General features: G+C 43.8%; 1 protein-coding gene and 1 long non-coding RNA gene across 7 annotated transcripts in view; one reads left to right on the plus strand and one right to left on the minus strand.

Annotated features, from left to right (window-relative positions):
* The window catches only part of CFAP54 (cilia and flagella associated protein 54), a 243,621-nt gene that overhangs the window by 213,400 nt on the left and 11,844 nt on the right, over window positions 1-18,377 (plus strand). For 5 of the 6 annotated variants that reach the window (XR_012905249.2, XM_075933754.2, XM_075933762.2 and 2 more), the window contains 4 exons: window positions 4,189-4,287; window positions 5,519-5,660; window positions 13,134-13,337; window positions 15,278-15,489. Coding sequence is in view for 5 of the 6 variants with exons in the window: in XM_075933754.2 (XP_075789869.2) it covers window positions 4,189-4,287; window positions 5,519-5,660; window positions 13,134-13,337; window positions 15,278-15,489 (657 nt within the window). In the remaining variant the exon portion in view is untranslated. Of the gene's footprint in view, window positions 1-4,188; window positions 4,288-5,518; window positions 5,661-13,133; window positions 13,338-15,277; window positions 15,490-18,377 lie in introns of those variants that run through there. The other variant, XM_075933789.2, reaches the window with a different exon arrangement.
* LOC142830216 (uncharacterized) overlaps window positions 1-18,377 on the minus strand; it is a 46,938-nt gene that overhangs the window by 649 nt on the left and 27,912 nt on the right. The window contains exon 2 of the long non-coding RNA XR_012905263.2: window positions 11,061-11,142. This is a non-coding gene — a long non-coding RNA (uncharacterized LOC142830216). The remainder of the gene's footprint in view (window positions 1-11,060; window positions 11,143-18,377) is intronic.

Here is an 18,377-nt window from a genome sequence, read left to right on the forward strand (position 1 = left end):
TAGGGGAAACCCATATTCCCCAATAATGCGGGTACTGCTCTAAAATGACAGCCCACACCTGCCGTGACAGGGAAATGCACCTCAAAATGTTGTTGTTTGACAAGGCACCGGAGCCTGATATAATGGCTATGGGACAACTTGGGGGGACCCAAAATCAAAGGGTCTCCTGCTCTCAGCCAACGGCACATAAAAGAAAGAAAATCTCCCCTGCCAGATCGCTCCCACCTTAGAGGACTGCAGGGGATAAGCCAGGGTCCTCTGGCTCTGTCCCACAAACCTCACTGCCTGTGTCAGGGGAAAAAGCAAAGAAGATTGCGGCATCCGAATGATCCTCTTCGGCGCTGAAAGCAGCCTCGGTACTGACAAGTGGCACCTGCGCTTTAAAGGCATTGTCACTGCTCCATTCAACCCCGCAGGTGGTGCCGGAGCAGTGGCCACCTGTGTGGACACGATCGGCAGCGAACAGAGCTCTCCCAGCACCGGCAAGTGAGCTGGCACTGTTGTCGGCACCGCAGAGTGGTCCCGTGGTACAAACAACTCCAGCACCGACAGATAGAGGTGCCACAACTGGTTCAAACACCTGCACCGGAGGAGGAGCTGGAGCCGGCACCGGCAAACCCAAAGCCACCAGTGAAAGCAGCTGTGAAAACATGGAGACAGAGGATTCCCCACTCCTCTTCTCCAAGGTTTTCACTGGGACCTTCCCCTTTTCCTCCAATGTATCGATCACCTCTGCAGCATGCCTACTGGCAGCACAGCCCAAGACAGCAGTTCTACCACAGATGCTATTCTTCATATGGGCACTTGTCCTACAGTGACTATTACAGGCACCGATCCTACTCCCCACCATACAGACGGTTGCCACACTATCACTATTCTCTGTATTCCAGCTATGAGAGGCGACATACCAGCTGTAGATCATCCAGGTACTCGTCGTTTCACCCATCAGATTGATGTTGTGATCACCACCACAACTCCCCATATTCATCACTCCACCATATACATCAATAATCTTCATGTGCTGAACCACCACCAGCAAGGCACACGTTGCCACAGCAACAGCACAGTTGCCAGCTGACCTCTCCAATATCCGGGTGCCACAACACAGCACTCTGCGCTGAAGACGGCCAATTGTCGGAAGTGGAGGACCAGTAGACTGAAAACCTAATTCCTGACTGTTCATCCTCTTCGCTGGACGAGGCGGTTTTCCCAGTGGACATGCCTCCGCCTGATGACTTCAAACAGTTCCAAGATGGCTTCAAGCGAGTGGCCCAGTCCCAGGAAATCCAGCTAACAGAAGTGCAAATGAAACAGTATCGACTGCTAAAAAATCTGCACCCAAGGCAGAGTGCAAAAGTTGCCATCCGTATTGATGAAGCCATCATGGAGGCGGCAGAGATCATCTGGCAGACACCAGTGTCGGTGCCACCGACCTGCAGGAGAGCAGACAAGAAATATTTTGTCCCTTCCAAGAATCTCGAGTTCCTCTTTAACCACCCACAGCTGAACTCATTGGTGGTAGATGCGGCACAACAGCGGGCCAAAACACCGCAGTATAAGGCAACACCAGATATAAAAAAGCTAGACCTATTTGGCAGAAAAATATACTCCTCTGCAACCCCTTGCCACTCCTCCCAGATCTTCTCTCTCAGAACCAGGGGCCCTGCTATACCCCAGATCAGAGACCCTTCACCTAACAGCGTAGCTCCTAGCTGGTTCAAAGTAGAGGAGCACTTTTGTTCAGAGGCAGTGAAGACGGTACTATTGAACAGTAGAAGAGAGACTACGAGAAGGACTTACCTGGAAAAATGGAAGAGATTCATGGCTTGGTGTAAGAACAGTGACATCGAGTCACACTTGGCACCAATGCATAAAATTCTCGATTTATATCCTCTCTCTCGACCAAGCAGGTCTCTCTATCTCTACCCTGAGGGTACACCTATCAGCAATTACCGCCTTCCATGCAACCATCGATGGTCAGCCCATCTTTGCTCACCCCTTGACCAAGAGATTGCTTAAGGGAATAGCAAACCTCAAACCCCCTCACAGACCTGTACTCCCCGCTTGGAGCTTGGACTTGATCCTCGACATGTTGATGTATCCACCCTTTGAGCCGCTAGCCACCACATTGTTATCTATGCTTAACATGAAGGTGGTATTCCTATTGGCAATCACGTCCGCCTGTAGGATGAGTGAATTGGCAGCATTAATGGCAATGCCACCGTCCATGGTTTTCAACAAGGACTTGGTCACATTGCATACTCATCTAGCCTTCATCCCTAAAGTCACGTCACAATTTCATGTCAACGAACCTATCATCTTACCCATCTTTTATCCAAAATCACATGCCTCTACTTGAGACGCATTACTCCATACCCTCAATGTACATCCAGCTATAGCTTTTTATAAAGACAGGACACGGATCTGGTGCAAAACCAACTGCCTAATAGTATCCATAGCGGATCACTCCAAAGGCAACCCATTGTCCTCCCAGCTTCTTTCCAGGATCATAGTCTCTTGCATCACCATGTGTCACTCAATCTGCAACAAGCCCCTTGAGACCCTACCTAGAGTACATTCCACTAGGGCAGAGGCAACATCTACGATGTTGGTCAAAGGAGTCTCACTGCCGGAAATCTGCAGGGCAGCCACATAGTCCTCAAACTTAACTTTTATGAACCACTACGCAATAGTGTGACAGTGGGCATTTGATTCCTTGGTGGCCTCAGCAGTACTTTCGGACATTGACAAACCCGAACTCCAGGAATGCAACATAGGTACTGCTACAAAGTCACCATGAGTGGAGCACCCATGGGGGGACCACTCAAAGAAGAAGTTGTTACTCACCTTCGTGCAGTAACAATGGTTCTTCCAGATGGGTCCCCTTGGGTGCTCTACTTCCTGCCCTTCCTTCCTGTTCCAGAGTTGTTTTCTTTTTGTATCCTTGCAGATACCGAATGGTGAGAGGAACTGAGTGGGGAGCCAGGTATGCACGAAGATCAAAGAGCACGAACGGCGCATGCTGCACATTGCACATGTGTGACCTGGCTGAATGCAAAGCCTCTGAGCTGCAGTGCCAGGATTAGTCCGACACCATGAGTGGAGCACCCATGGGGACCCATCTCGAAGAACCATCATTACTGCATGAAGTTGAATAACATATTCTCTGCCCCCCCGCTCCAGTGCCTAGCTGGGGGCGAGGGAGACATATCTCCTACCCCCCATAGCCCGCATCCTATCCCCCCAGAGCCTACCTATGGGCACTCCGGTCCAAATATCTGGACCTCCTCCTCATCAGTGCCCAGCTGCAGGGGTCCCCTTGCCTAGAAATCTATTCTCCTTTCCCAGAGCCACCAAGAATCCAGAGGGAGAAACAGTCTTATGTCTAGTTCCAAACTTGCCCAGAGTTTCCTGGATGCTGCCCTCTCCTTCCCTCAGAGCATGCAGGGACTGCAGGTACCGGGACCCTCTAGCTCTTCTCCATCTCCCTTCCTCACAGTAGTGTCTTCTATGTGCAAACTGGGTTCTGCCAGGTCCAGTGGTGGTTAGCAGCACGGCATCCCATTTTTGTTCGGGGGGGGAGAAAATTCTGTGCATATAAGAGTAATTTCTGCAAAATTCTGCATTGCACAGTGGTGCAGAATTCCAACGAGAGTACTAATGTGTGGCTTAGTTTCACAATATGTGCTGTGATTCTCAAAGTGTAATTTTAAACTGAACTTCAAACATTTTTCTAAGTGCAGTTTCTTGGTATATTGTTATTTATATTTTGTTTTAGAACTGGAGATTAGGGGCAACATTGCAGACATAAAAGATTAATATACTGCAAGGTACAGTCACAAGCACTACGCCATCAGGGAAATATGCAGGTCAAGTAGGTAAGGAAAGAAGAGGTAATAGAATGATGCCACCTAAAATTCAAGAGAATGTTTACTGACAAAAAATGAAGAAAAATTTATACAAGAACTATGGAAAAGAGGGACCATGATGTGCCTTCAAAAATACAGAAATATATTAGAGACTGATTCTTATGGTTTGGGTGGTTTTTAAAATGCACCTGTGACTTTTCACAAATGTTACTGAGTTCTGTAACTTATTTACCATGACTCTTGCAGAACCTCCTCTCCATCAGGTATGTATTTCCATGGAAACCTTCCAACCTAATTATGAACTGTTGCTAAATTTTAGACTTCTCCAAAAGAAAATGTGGCTTCTAGTGAAAGAATCTCACATGTAACTGAAGTTTACAGAGCACAGGCCTGGATTGCAATAAGAGCAGCTACACAGGTTGGTGTGTTATTTTGGAGAAGTTTGTTGTGTTTAATTCCATCTTTGTGTTTAATTCCATCTTTGGGTAAGACAACACAGCAAAAATAAAAAGTCCTGTGGCATGAGTCTCAGATTCTGTGTTAGCTGACTTGGGCTTGCATTGCTAGGCTAAAAATAGCAGTGCATGTGTTCTGGCTCAGGTTGGAGCCTGGACTCTGAGACACTCCCCAATTGCCAGGTTTCAAAGCCCAGGCTCCAGCCTTAGCCCAAACATCTACATTACTACAGTCCCACAGTCCAAGCCCCATGAGCTACGGTCAACTTACATGGGCTCTGAGATTTGCTGCCACAGGGGTTTTTTTGTTTTTTGTTTTTGTTCTGTGTAAACATATGGGGCTACGTCTACACTGGCCCCTTTTCCGGAAGGGGCATGTAAATTTCACCAGTCGTCGTAGGGAAATCCGCGGGGGATTTAAATATCCCCCGCGGCATTTAAATAAAAATGTCCGCCGCTTTTTTCCGGCTTTTAAAAAAGCCGGAAAAGAGCGTCTACACTGGCCCCGATCCTCCGGAAAAAGTGCCCTTCAAAGTAGGAATAAGAGCCTCCGGAAAAGGGCACTTTTTCCGGAGGATCGGGGCCAGTGTAGACGCTCTTTTCCGGCTTTTTTAAAAGCCGGAAAAAAGCGGCGGACATTTTTATTTAAATGCCGCGGGGGATATTTAAATCCCCCGCGGATTTCCCTACGACGACTGCTGAAATTTACATGCCCCTTCCGGAAAAGGGGCCAGTGTAGACGTAGCCATGCAGTATTCCATTGCTACCAGCTGAGAAGACAACACAGCATAGGATAGATAAGGATTAAAATTCATTGGGACTACTGCCAGATGTGTTATTTGGAATATTGAAAATGAATGGTGTATGAACAATGTCAGTTCTGACTAGTTGGTTTTACTTTAATTCAATGCAAATCTAGGAATTAAGTCCCTTATATGTGTGCATACACATTTGACACATGGATATGCATCAGTGGCATCCAGGTGAAGATGTCTGATTTGAAATCACTTGTACAATAATTGTCAACAGTAATGATCTATTTAAGTGAGATATATACTGTTTGTCGGAGAGAAATAGAAGATTTCCCTAAATATCTCTGGTATTGTGTGCTTAATTTTTTTATGTTTGTCTTCTATTTTCAGAGCTCGAAATATGTATACCTATTATTCTGACTAACCTAAATGTTAATTTTAGGTCAGTGAAGCTATGCTTGCTTCTCAGCTATTAATTGGAAAGAAGGGTGTTAAAGGTCACCAAGTGAAAACCATAACACAACAGAAGATCCCAGAATTTGCTTTTATGGACCTTCTTGCTTCATACAAAGATTTTTTGTCTGGTATTCCATTATCTTACAGTTGTAGAACATTTAATGAATCAATGAAAGTAGTTTTATTTATATATATATATACACACATAGTAATAGAATAGTGAAACTAATATTTAAGTCAAATTGTCTGGTTTACTTTGATGTTAGATTCAATTACTTGTGGTTTTGTAGTAGTAAAGAAGCAGATACGAACTTCCTTAATTGTTTTTCTTGCCTGCAATTAATTTTATTTGTATTACATATAAGGTAAAGACAAACCCTTGCCTTGCCTTTCCTTGCAAAGAAATACAAGGTTTAAGGAAGAGGAAGCCTCTTCCACAGCCCCAGAGCACCCTCACAGGAGCAAGAGTATGTTACACATTGGTTTTAGTGACAGATAACTTAGCTGCCAGCACTTAATACCACCAAGGGCACATGGTCAACTGAGTTAGGGGAGTTACTGTGTACTTAATCCCTTTTGAGCAGGCTAGAATTGGCAAGTAAATCATTGTGTAGTGGATTAAATAGATACACTGGTAAACTGTTCCTTTTTAAGACAGCTGCCCATGCTGCTTCAGGATTATCTGAGCCAACCTGCCCCTTTACCTACAGGGATGGCTCCCAAGCCTCTGGTCAGCTACCGTTGCTTCATTCCACACAGTGAGGTAGTATTTTTCTCTAAATGTTAGTTCTTCTTCAAGTGATGTCTCCGTGGGTGCTCCACTGTAGGTGTCGGGTCACCCCAGCACTGCAGCTCAGAGTTTTCCATAGCTGGTTGTGCTGCACGTGCACTCCAGGCGCCTCGCACTGTTTGCACCCTTTGCGTCACACATGTATCCTGACCCTTCCTCAGTTCCTTCGCTGCCACCCTCGGTTGCAGACAGAACTCACCTTGCTCCTCGGAGTCTTTACCTCAGAAATATATAGCTAATTTGTGTTAATATAATAGGGTATGTCTACACTAGCCCCCTAGTTTGAACTAGGGAGGCTAATGTAGGCATTCGAAGTTGCAAATGAAGCCCAGGATTTAAATATCCCGGGCTTTATTTGCATCTTCCTGTCCGGTCGCCATTTTGAAATTTCACTAGTCCGGACTAACTGTCCGCGGCTACACGCGGCAGGGAGCCGGTAGTTCGAATTAAAGCCCTAATTTGAACTACCTGTTATTCCTCCTGCAAGGGGCTTTAATTCAAGGGGGCTAGTGTAGACATACCCATAGTTTTTATAGTTAGTTAGTAGTTATTTATTAATACTGTTTTAAAAAAACAGTCGCAAGGTCCCAGGCTCACCTCACAGCAAAAGCCCCTGTAGCTATTGTCCCATGGGGTTGGATCCAGTGCCCCATTCTGGCCATTGTGACCTAGCATGCAGTGATGCATTATTGCTAAGGTTCGACCACCCCACATATCTCCCATCATGATTGAAGAGCATGCGGACCAAACCTGAGAGGTGCTGCAACCCCACATGTTAGTTCATGATGCCACGCAGTGAAATTTGGCCTACCTATCCTCCCTTCATGACTGGGAGATAGTGGGGCTAAACCTGAGCAACACTGCACCTAGTGAAGGCAGAGCAGTGTCACTTTCCAGCCTCCTCATATCTCCTCAAGAGGCTGAGTAGGTTAATTCTCAAGCTACTATCTCCCCCTGGTCCTTGGCTCTCTGGGCCACTGACCCAGACTTTGGAAAAGACACAAACATGGGAAAAAGTCATAGGCAAACAGAAGAATCACAGTGACAAATCTGCAGCCCTAATACTAATCTATTAGGGTATGTCTACACTACCCCGCTAGTTCGAACTAGCGGGGTAATGTAGGCATACCGCAATTGCAAATGAAGCCCGGGATTTGAATTTCCTGGGCTTCATTTGCATAAGCTGGGCGCCGCCATTTTTAAATCCCGGCTGGTTTGAACCCGGTGATAAATAATAAAATGAGCAAAGCCATCAGCCATCACTGGTCAGGGTTGAAAATAACAAAAAAAGGAGCTTAGTCTTGCAAGTATTCTGTGAACTCAATGCCCATCAATTTGTTTGAAGTTCAGTATTCAGCACACTTGGAAAATTAGGATCAAGTTATATAAGTCATCTGTCCTTTAAATAGTTTTATATAAAATAAGATTGCAAATGATCTTTTTAAGTTTGTCATAGATTAATTATATAATTCAGGGTGAGCATCACATAGTAAAAACTAAACTGACACCTGACTTGATTTACCTAAAACAAATGCTTAAAAGAAAGATAAACAATGTGCAAAAGTGATAAACAAAGATTTTGTTTACAATTGTCTTATTGGGTTTGCTTTAGAACCTACTGCACAATGAAAATGAAAAGTCAAAGTCTGTTACTTCAGTTGACTGCACAGGCAAACTGCTGTGCCCAGCTGGAATCCTATTGACATCAGCAGTGTTCCACACCCACCTAACAGTCTGCCTGTGCAGTATCAATGGGAGGATCAGAGCCACTGAAGGCAAGAGGCAAAAATGTGGAAAACTGAATGGCCTAATATGACATAACTGAAGAATCATATACAAAATTACATGTACTTTACAGCTAGTTCACATCAGTTAGGCACAGCTCAGAGTAAGAGAAGTCATACGCGGCCCAGTGGGAGGCATTGCTTTTCTAGTGTAAGGATAATACACCTGTTACTATCTCTTTGTTGGGTACAGCCTGCTCCCCCCATCTTTGTGCTGGTTCAGAATAGATATATTTCTGGGGGCATATTCCTCCTTCCCAAACAGTTTGTGGCTCTCCATCCTTGGTGGATTAGAGAATGTCATCATGCCTCAATGGGTCAAAATTAGATTGCTAAATTCAGGACAAACTTCTTAGAAGTAGCGTTAGAAATACCACACAGCTGGTGGTTATTTTTCCAGAAGAGATACCAAATGAGCAACAAAAGTAAACTTCTGTCTCATCAAATTAGCTAAAAAGAAATCAGAAATGTAGTCTCCTTAAGTATGTCTGTCCTTGTTTCATCTCCCACACAAGAGATTTAATGATGAGGGATTATTCAAAACCAGTTTAATCAACAAAAGGGTTCCTCTGATGTCAAAGAACAGGCTACATATGCAGGTCAATTTATAACTTATCTTACCCAATAACCAAACCATTGCCATTCCTTTGGTATCTAATATCTAAATGTTTATTTGTTTATTTATAGAAATTGGTAAAAGGAATGAAATACATAGAGTATGCTCACATTAGTATAAATCCATAGTCCAGAGATCAGAGTAGGAAAGGACCTTTTATAGCTTCTGCTAGATGGAGGGAAATTCATTGTTCTTCTACTCATGCTTGATCATGTCCATTCTATAGTAGGTATGTGTGCTCACCACATGCACCAGAGCCAGAAGTTTTTTCCTCAGCAGTATCCATAGGGGAGCAGTGCTAGCAACTCCTGGAGTGGTGCCTCCACGGTGAGGTATGAGGGGCATTGCTGCTCCTGCTCCCTCAGTTCCTTCTTGCTGTTAGTGATGGTGCATTTGGATTGCTGTGTTCCAGACAGTTTAACTTTGCTGTGAAAGCAGTTGTCTTTGGGTGTGTCTAGACTACCTAGTTTTGTCGACATAAGTGGACTTTTGTCGACAAAACAATACCAGCTTCTACACTACCGCGGAGTTCAGTCAACATAACGTCGACAGAACTCCGTGGTTTTGTCGACGCTGGTATACCTCATTTTACGAGGCAAAACACCTTCTGTCAACAGAAGGCTTGCTTTGTTGACAGAACTCCATGTGTCTGGACGCATATTGTCGACGGAAGTTTTGTCGACAGTATCTGTCGACAAAACGTCCGTCGACAAAACGCGGTAGTCTAGACGTACCCTAAATGTAGATCAAGGATGGGCAAAATATGGCCCACAGGCTGGATCTGGCCTGCCAAAGTGCTGGACCTCAACCATGAGTGCCTCTGCCAGGCTCCCTTCTTCCCCTGCACTCTGCTCAGAGCAGCTTTATGAAAACTGCAAGCCCTGTGGGAGGGGGAGAGTGGCTTTGCATGCCCCCAGCACAATTTGCAGTTCCCATTGGCCGGTTTCTGGCCAATGAGAACTGCCTGTTTGCAGGATAGGCAGTGCATGAAGCACCCTTCCACTTTTGGGCTTGCAGCAGTCTGGCTCAGCTACATGTGGCCCCTGCAGCCAGTGCTGAGGCATGGAAGACTTGGAACCTGGTTGAAAAGCTAGCTAGGCTGCTGGCTTGGAGCATCTCCCAGCCACAACCAGCCTCTGGCACCTCAGCTCCTTCCTCCCTCCAACTCTATGAACCCTCTCCTGCATCCTTATCCCATGTAATGCAAACCCTCTGCACCCCTGCTCCTGCACCCATACACTCTCCCAGACTCACCTCTAATCCAGGTCATAAACCCCACCCAGACCTTGTACCCAAACCCCTATCTGCTGTCACAACCCAAATCTCTGCACCTGCTCCTACACCTCTCCTTCAGGTCATAATCCTCTCCTGCACCTATATCCTTTTCCTGTCACTGCACCCCCTCCTACACCTCAGTCTCCTCCCAGGTCACAACTCTGTCTTTCACCCAAACTCCTTCTGAAATCCCATGCCCCCTCTTGCATCCCAGTCCCTTACCCCACCCTCCCTTCTGCAACCAAACTCCTTCCTAGACCATACACTTCCTCCATTATCATCATGGAAGAGTGTGGCTCATGACCACCTACCAAATTCTTGGAGTGAACCCCCTCCCCCAAAAATTATTGCCCACCCCGATGTTGATAATTCTCTCAGTAGTGTTAGTTATTGGTGTTAGTTAGCTTACTTAGTGTCCCAGCAGTACTTATCCTAACAATGGGGGATACCCCAGATTTTAAACCATGTTTAGAAAGCAAGCAGTGTGTGCTGGTTAGAGACACACATAACCTCTGCCTGAGTTGCTTAGATGAGGGGCACATTAGTGATAAGTGTTGCATTCCATTCAGTGGCCGTGCCCTGTTTGCTGAACAAACTGACTCAAAATTACACTGACTCCCGCACTACTCTTAAGACCTGAGGTTGTATGTTCTCACCCCCTACTTGTAAGTGGTTCAGGGCCTCACACCCTAACAGTCAGGGTAGCCAGTGCACCAGGAGCCCCCTGCCAAGAAAAACAAGGGCAACAAGCACTGGCTAAGTCAGCTCTCAACTTTGGTTCAGTTGGTCTTGACATGCCCCAGACAAGGGCAAAGAAACAATATTGAAGGTGTGCCTAAGGGCACCTTATTGGATCTCCCCATGATCCAGACTAACCGTAACCCGTGACCTGAAGGACACATACTTCCATGTGGCAATCTTCCCTGGTCACAGATGCTTTCTTTGCTTTACAATGGGACCCAATCACTACCAGTTTACAGTCCTCCCCTTTGGCCTAGCCATAGTGCCAAGAGTATTTAGCAAGTACATGGTAGTATGGCAGTATATCTCAGGCACTGGTTACCTTAGTGACTGGTTTCTCAAGGGAAGCTCCAGGTCCCAGGTCCAAAGCTGCAAAGTGGTACTTCTAGTAACCTTCTGGGCTCCTAGTCAATGACAAAAATTCCACTTTAGTACCAGTTGAGAGGATAGAATCCATCAGGCTGATGCTTGACTCGACCAATGCAAAAGTGTCCTGCCCCTAGACAATTCCAAGCCTTGGCAAGTCTCATAGGGGAAGAATCCAAATTCTATGCCCAGGGTCTACTCTCACTTACTGGACCATATGGAACCATGTACATACATGGTTCACCATGCCAGGCTTCACATGTGACCACTCCAGCAGTGGATATATTTGGATTAATGTTAAATGGGGAGATGACCTTTGGACGGCTGGATGAGGCCTCAGCTGGATCTTGTCCTTATAGAAGGCTGTGTATGGGGGCTCTGACGTCAGGACTTGGATCTCTGATACCCACCTCGCTGAAGACACCACCACCAGAAATACCACCTTCCAGGGCAGGTGGGACTGGGAACGGGAACTGAGAGGCTTGAAGGGTGTCCTGGAGAGCTGGGATAGGATTAGATTGAGGTCCCATTGTGTCACAGGGTCCCAAACCTATAAGTAGAGCCACTCAAGGCATCAGAGGAACCTCACTATCATATCATGAGAGAAGACCATCTGCCCTTGGATTGGCTCGTGAAAAGGGGAGAGGGCTGTAAGGTACACTCAGAGGGTATGTCTACACTACCACCCTAGTTCGAACTAGGGTGGTAATATAGGCAACCGGAGTTGCAAATGAAGCCCGGGATTTGAATTTCCCGGGCTTCATTTGCATCTCGCCGGGCACCGCCATTTTTAAATGTCCACTAGTGTGGACTCCGTGCCGCACGGCTACACGCGGCACGGACTAGGTAGTTCGGACTAGGCTTCCTATTCCGAACTACCGTTACTCCTCGTGAAACTAGGAAGCCTAGTCCGAACTACCTAGTCTGTGCCGCGTGTAGCCGCGCGGCACGGAGTCCGCACTAGCAGACATTTAAAAATGGCGGCGCCCAGCGAGATGCAAATGAAGCCTGGGAAATTCAAATCCTGGGCTTCATTTGCAACTCCGGTTGCCTACATTACCACCCTAGTTCGAACTAGGGTGGTAGTGTAGACATACCCAGATAGAGTAATGCACCAGCCCCCGGTTGCTGAGCTGAGGCAAGTAATCAAGGATAGCCTGCATCAGAGCATACTCTAGCTGGACATCCACAGGAAGGTCCATTGGATGGGGATAGGCTTCTTACATGGACCATTGTTTTTGCTGATGGACCATCAATCTGAATAATACATTCATAATGTGCTAGCTAGACTGGATGTAGATCATAGAATCATAGAATACTAGAATTGGAAGGGACCTCGAGAGGTCATCAAGTCCAGTCCCTTGCCCTCATGGCAGGACCAAGCACCTTCTAGATCATCCCCCATAGAAATCTATCCAACTTGCTCTTAAATATCTCCAGTGATGGAGATTCCACAAATTACCTTGGGGGTGTTATCATAAGACCCCACACATCGGAAATACAGGTACATAGTATTCACAACTTCAGATACAAAAATGATGCATACAAACAGGATAATTACACTCTGCAAATCATAACTTTTCAATTGACACCTTATATGACATATGTTGTACAAGATTTGTTGCAATTATATAACAACAGTCACAACAATGATCTATGGGATCATATTTTAATGATTTAATGTCCCACATGCACTTCTTTGCTGGTACAGAAAGGAGTGAAAATATATGCTGCCTCCTTCTTCTTCCCAAATCATTTGTGGCTTCATGTCTTCAGGAGACTAGAGACTGAAGCAAGTTGGAAATGGCTTTACATTCTCTTTCCTTGTATGACAACATTGCTGGGGTCACAAATGACATTTCAGCTACAGATGACAAAATCAAGCACAAACCTGCTTTAAAATAAAATGATTTTTTGGTGTGCATTTTAGGTTCTTTATGCTGTAAGTGCATCTTAGCTTTTAAATTTGCAAAGCGCAAGGTTGATTAAAACAAGTGTAGGTTATTTATAATTGTTTTTGTATTTGCAGATGGATATGAAGTTTTCTATAAAAACCTTGTGAGCTCTTCTATCAAAAATGAAGAAATCGTAGAAAGTGAAAAGGGCCAAACAGAAAATGAAGGAACAGAATGCAATATCTCCGATGATACCCAGAGCAAACAAACTATTACATGGGTCCATTTAATTCGTTACCATAATTACTTAATAAGACATAACACAAGCCCTCTCTTTGGTATGAGCTATTAATTTTACTTTTTTCTTGAGGCTAAGGATATTACAGTAGTTATTTTCTGGAACTGACTCCAAAGTACCCCATACTGAACCTTATTCTGAGCTCTCTTCCACTGTGTAAATCTGGAGACAATTCACTGAAGTAATTGGGGTTAGGCCAGTATAAAACAATCCTAAATGAACATAAACCTATCACCAAATGAGTTTCTTGAATTTTTTGCTCTTATTTCAATAATCTATTTAATTTTGAAAGGTTTATTTTTTTAATTTTGGAGGCCTCAGTAAACATTCAGTTATCAAGGTCACAGTGAGAGAGTTGCACTTAAAAAACTCTAGCTACATCTAAACTACACTCCTCTGTTGGCAGAAGGATGTAAATTAGATGTATCAAAAGTGCAAATGAATCCAGGATTTAAATATCCCGCACTTCATTTGCATAATGATGGCCACTGCTTTTTTTTCGAAACAGGGCTTTTTGAAAAAAACAAAACGGTAGTTTAGACGGGGCATTTTCGACAGAAATGCTCCATTTCAAAAGATCCTGTACTCCTCAAAAAATATGCCTGTCGAAAATGACCCATCTAAACTGCCGGGTTTTTTTTCCGAAAAGCCCCGTTTCAGGAAAAAAAGCGGCGGTCGCCACTATACAAATGAAGCATTGGATATTTAAATCCTGGCTTCATTTGCACTTTTGATACATCTTATTTACATCGCTCTGCCGACAGAGGGGTGTAGTTTAGACGTAGCCTCTATGTCCAAGGCTCCAGGGGTGGTTTTGGTCCTCTCCAGCTGTTGTCTCAGGGTAAGCCCTAAGGGCATGTCTACACTAGGGAGTCATTTCAAAATAACTCCTCTTGGCTACGTCTATACTGCAGCCTTCTTCCACAAAGCTTATGCAAATGAAGCACGGAGTACAATATTGCATGCTTCATTTGCATAATTAATTAGCAGCTGCTTTTGTGCAAGAGGCTTTTGCGCCAAAATGAGCTGCGTAGACAGCTCCTTTTTGTGCAAAAACCCCTTTTGCTCAAGACCCGTTCTTTCTGAAAAAGAGGGGGTCCACACAGGTCCTTTTTGCGCAAAAGCCACTTGCTCCCTAGTTCGAACTAGGGATGCAAATGTGACCAACTGAAATTGCTAATGGTTTGAACTAACGTTACTTCTCATTTTTGAGGAGTAATGTTATTTCAAATCAAGGGGTTTGATTCGAACTAATGCATCCTGGAGTACACTTCCTGGTTCGAATCAGCTGGCGAGCGAAATAGTGCATGGGCGAGATTATGCTAATGAAGCGCGGGATATTTAAATCCCTGCTTCATTAGCAATTTTGGTCGGCTACATTTGCATCCCTAGTTCGAACTAGGGAGCAAGTGTAGACGTACCCATAGTGTGAAATAATATCAAGTCTGTTATTTCGAAATAAAGGGCTTCTTATTTTGAAATAATAATACCTGATTGTGAAGAGGAATAGCTTATTTTGAAATAATTATTTTGGGAGTTATTATTTAAAAATAACTTATTTTGAAAAAAACTGGTAGTGCAGACATAGCCTAACTGAGCTCCTGAGAGAGATGAATTCTTCCTTCCACTAATCAATTCTTAAAATAATCACCTCAGAAAACTTTTCTTTCTGCAAGCACTGACAGAGAGTTGGGTGCTCTACTCTGTCATAGAATGGTATGGATTCTTACTCTACTTTTATGTTTATTCAGGAATAGATAGTTATAATTATTGTCCATGGCTTCATTGTGCTACACATCAAATAAACAATAGAATTATGAGACATCAGCTCAGTAATACTGAAAAATATATTTACAGATTTGTTACTATATTTATTTAAATGTATTATATGTTTTGGATTTATAAATGTCAAGCAGTCATAGAAAGGCTGTAGTTCTAAATGACAAATGATACATTAATAAAGATTCTCTCTTTTTACAGCTGTCTCCAAATCAACACCTGGATCATTTTCTATGGAAGATGCACTGTTCACTTCTGCTTTTGATACAGGAATTGTTCCACGTTTAGCAGAAATGCATTTTTTCCTAAAAAAACACCTGCATATATATTCAGCATGTTGTATTGAAGATTTTCCTAAACAGCTGCAGGTTTTAGAAATGCCATGTGTTAGTTTGGCTGCTAATCCCGTAAAGGTATATTTTTAAAATAATTTCTCTGTTGTGCTTCTATGATATGCTTTGCACTCTTCATTCAGTTTCATGCATTTTCCAAGTTGTTTTACAAGGGTAAAATTATTGTAAAGAATTCTTACCTGTTGTTTTACAAGGGTAAAATTCACAGCAGTGCACAGGGCCAACATAAAGCCCATGCAACATTTAAGTCCTGCTTAAGACTTATTTTGAGGAATTAATTATTCCACAGTCTTTTGTTCTGATCCTCTTCACAGGAGTGAATTACATCCAATTGTGCTTGCAGCATGAAAAATAGAAACAATTATACTGTTTGTTACTTTGAAGGAAAAATTCATAAAAAACTGAAGAAAATGTCAAAATTTGGTATCTTTAAATAAACGTGAAGTATGACTTTATTTTGCACAAACAAATCCATAAACAAATAAAATTCAAAGTATATAATAGATGCTCGTTAATAACCTTAGCACAAAATGTAGAAGTGTGCTGATAAAATTTGTGGATGACAAACTTTCGAGATATTGCCAACATGGAGGAGGACTGGAATATCATACAAGAAGATTTGGAAGACCTTGAAAATTAGAGTAACAGAAATGGGATGATATTTAATAGTCATGACTTTGCACTTTGCATTTAGGGGCTAAAAATAAAGATTTGTGCTGTACGCTGGGAGGATGTATTAATTAGAATCAACAGAAGAAGAAAAAGACATGGGTGTAGTGGTTAGCCACAGGGTCACTATGAGTCATCAATGTGATGCAGCTGTGATAAAGGCTAATGCAACCATAGTGTGCATCAGGCATGATATTTTCGGTAGAGACTGAGAAGTGTTGTTGGCATTATATAAGACTTATCTGAATACTGAGTTCAATTCTGGCCCCCCATGTTTAAGAAGGAAGACTTCAGATTAGAACAGGTCCAAAGAAGGGCTACTAGGATGATCAGAGAAACCTACCTCATGAGAGGAGACTTAAGGCACTTGGCTTATTTAGCCTAATCAAAAGAGGGTTGTGGAGAGATATGATTGCTGTCTATAAATACATTAGTGTGATAAATACCAAGGAGGGAGAGAATTAGTTATACTAAAAGCCAATGTTAGCCCCAGAGCAAATGAATTTAAATTGCCCATCAACAAATTTAGGCTTCAAATTAGACAAAGGTTTCTAATCAACATAGTAATGAAGCTCAGAAACAACCTTTCAAGAAGATTACTAGGGGTAAAAAAGCTTAATTTGTTTCAAGATTGAGCTTGTTATGTTTATGGAGGAGATGGTATGATGAGGTTGCCTCTAATGGCATGTGGCCTATCTGCGACTGTGATCAGCAATATTGCTGTGCTGGCGAGATATAGGACACTAGGGCCATGTCTACATTAGGAAACTATTTCAAAATTAGTAAATTTTGCATAATAACTCCCAGTTTAACAAACCGGAACTAGCATGTCCACATTACAGGGAAGCCTTAAAATTAGTCTAAGGCAAGCTCCATTAATGTGGTTATTTTGAAATAAAGTCCTAGTGTAGACCAGGGCTCAATGTGCAGGTCTCTTGAGTTAATACATAGAATTCTTTTTCAGAAAAATCTATTTCTGACAGCTGGGTATTGCTCATATGCTCAGGGTCTAACTCAGTGGTTCTCTAAGTCTGGTCCATGGACCATTAGTGGTCCACAGCCAACTTCCAGGGTCCACGGCTTGAGCTCAGTCCCTCATCTTCTCCCCACAGCGGGGAGCCTGTGCTGGTGCTCCAGCCTCGCTCTCCCTCCGCTGCAAGGTTGAAGCACCAGCGCATGCGTGTGTGTGTGTGTGTGTGAGCGCTGAGCCTTGCAGCTTGATGGAGCTCATAGGGAGTCTGTGTGAGAGCCCTGAGCCTTGCAGCTTGATCCAGCTCATGGGGAAGAAGCACTCCTCCTTCCTCTCCCCTGGCTGAGGGAACAGCAGCTCATGGGCTTGGAGGCTTTCCTTGCTGCTCCCATTGGCTGGAATCCGGCCAGTGGAAGTAGCAGGAGGCTGTGCCTGGAAGTGGTGCAGGGCACAAAGGCAAGTAAGTGCCCCCCAAACTTCTCATGTCCAGCCCCCTCACATATACTCTTCCACTGAGACCCCGCACCTCCCAACCTGCTCCTGCACCCACCCTGGCTCCTACATCCTCTCCTGGCCACGTGCAGCACCTTTCCTTGCACTTACCTCTCTCCCTGGCAAGACACCCTATTCCCAGCCTACTCTTGCACCTCACTTCCCACCCAGATCTTGCACCCTCACCCCCTCCTGCATCCCATCCCCCGCCCAGATCCTGCAGCCTCTTGATATGAATTAATTTAGATTGTCTTTTAGGTATTTCCATTTTATTCCTATATTTTTAACCTCCAAAATGTAGCTTTCTTTGCTTATCAAGCTTCTCTTCATGCAATGTAGGCTCTCTGCTTCCTCCTAATAACATTCTTAAGGTAAAAACAACAAAAGGTCTGGTAGCACTTTATAGATTAACAAAACATGTAGATGGTATCATGAGCTTTTGTGGGCACAGCCCACTTCTTCATCTGAAGTGGCTGTGCCCACGAAAGCTCATGATAGCATCTACATGTTTCATTAGTCTATAAAGTGTTACCAGACCATTTGTTGTTTTTTCTGAAACAGACTAACTCGGCTACCCCCTGAAGATTCATCAAGCTGGATCTGGTATATTTCCTTACAAGTTTTTCCCCTTATTTGAGATGCAAATCAGAGATCATTTTTGTATAGTTCAGTAAAAGAAAGTCCAAGTCTCAAATCTATGTGTAGGATATCCAATAATGATGCCATGTATACTGATTTTAGTTTCTGAAGCCTCAATTTAAAGTTAAACATTGTTTTCTTCCCATCCCACTCTTCATCTTACCAGGAATACCAATTA

Source organism: Pelodiscus sinensis, chromosome 1 (genome assembly GCF_052426305.1).
Source record: "Pelodiscus sinensis isolate ZL-2025 chromosome 1, ASM5242630v1, whole genome shotgun sequence".
In the NCBI taxonomy this organism is placed as follows: Eukaryota; Metazoa; Chordata; order Testudines; family Trionychidae; genus Pelodiscus; species Pelodiscus sinensis.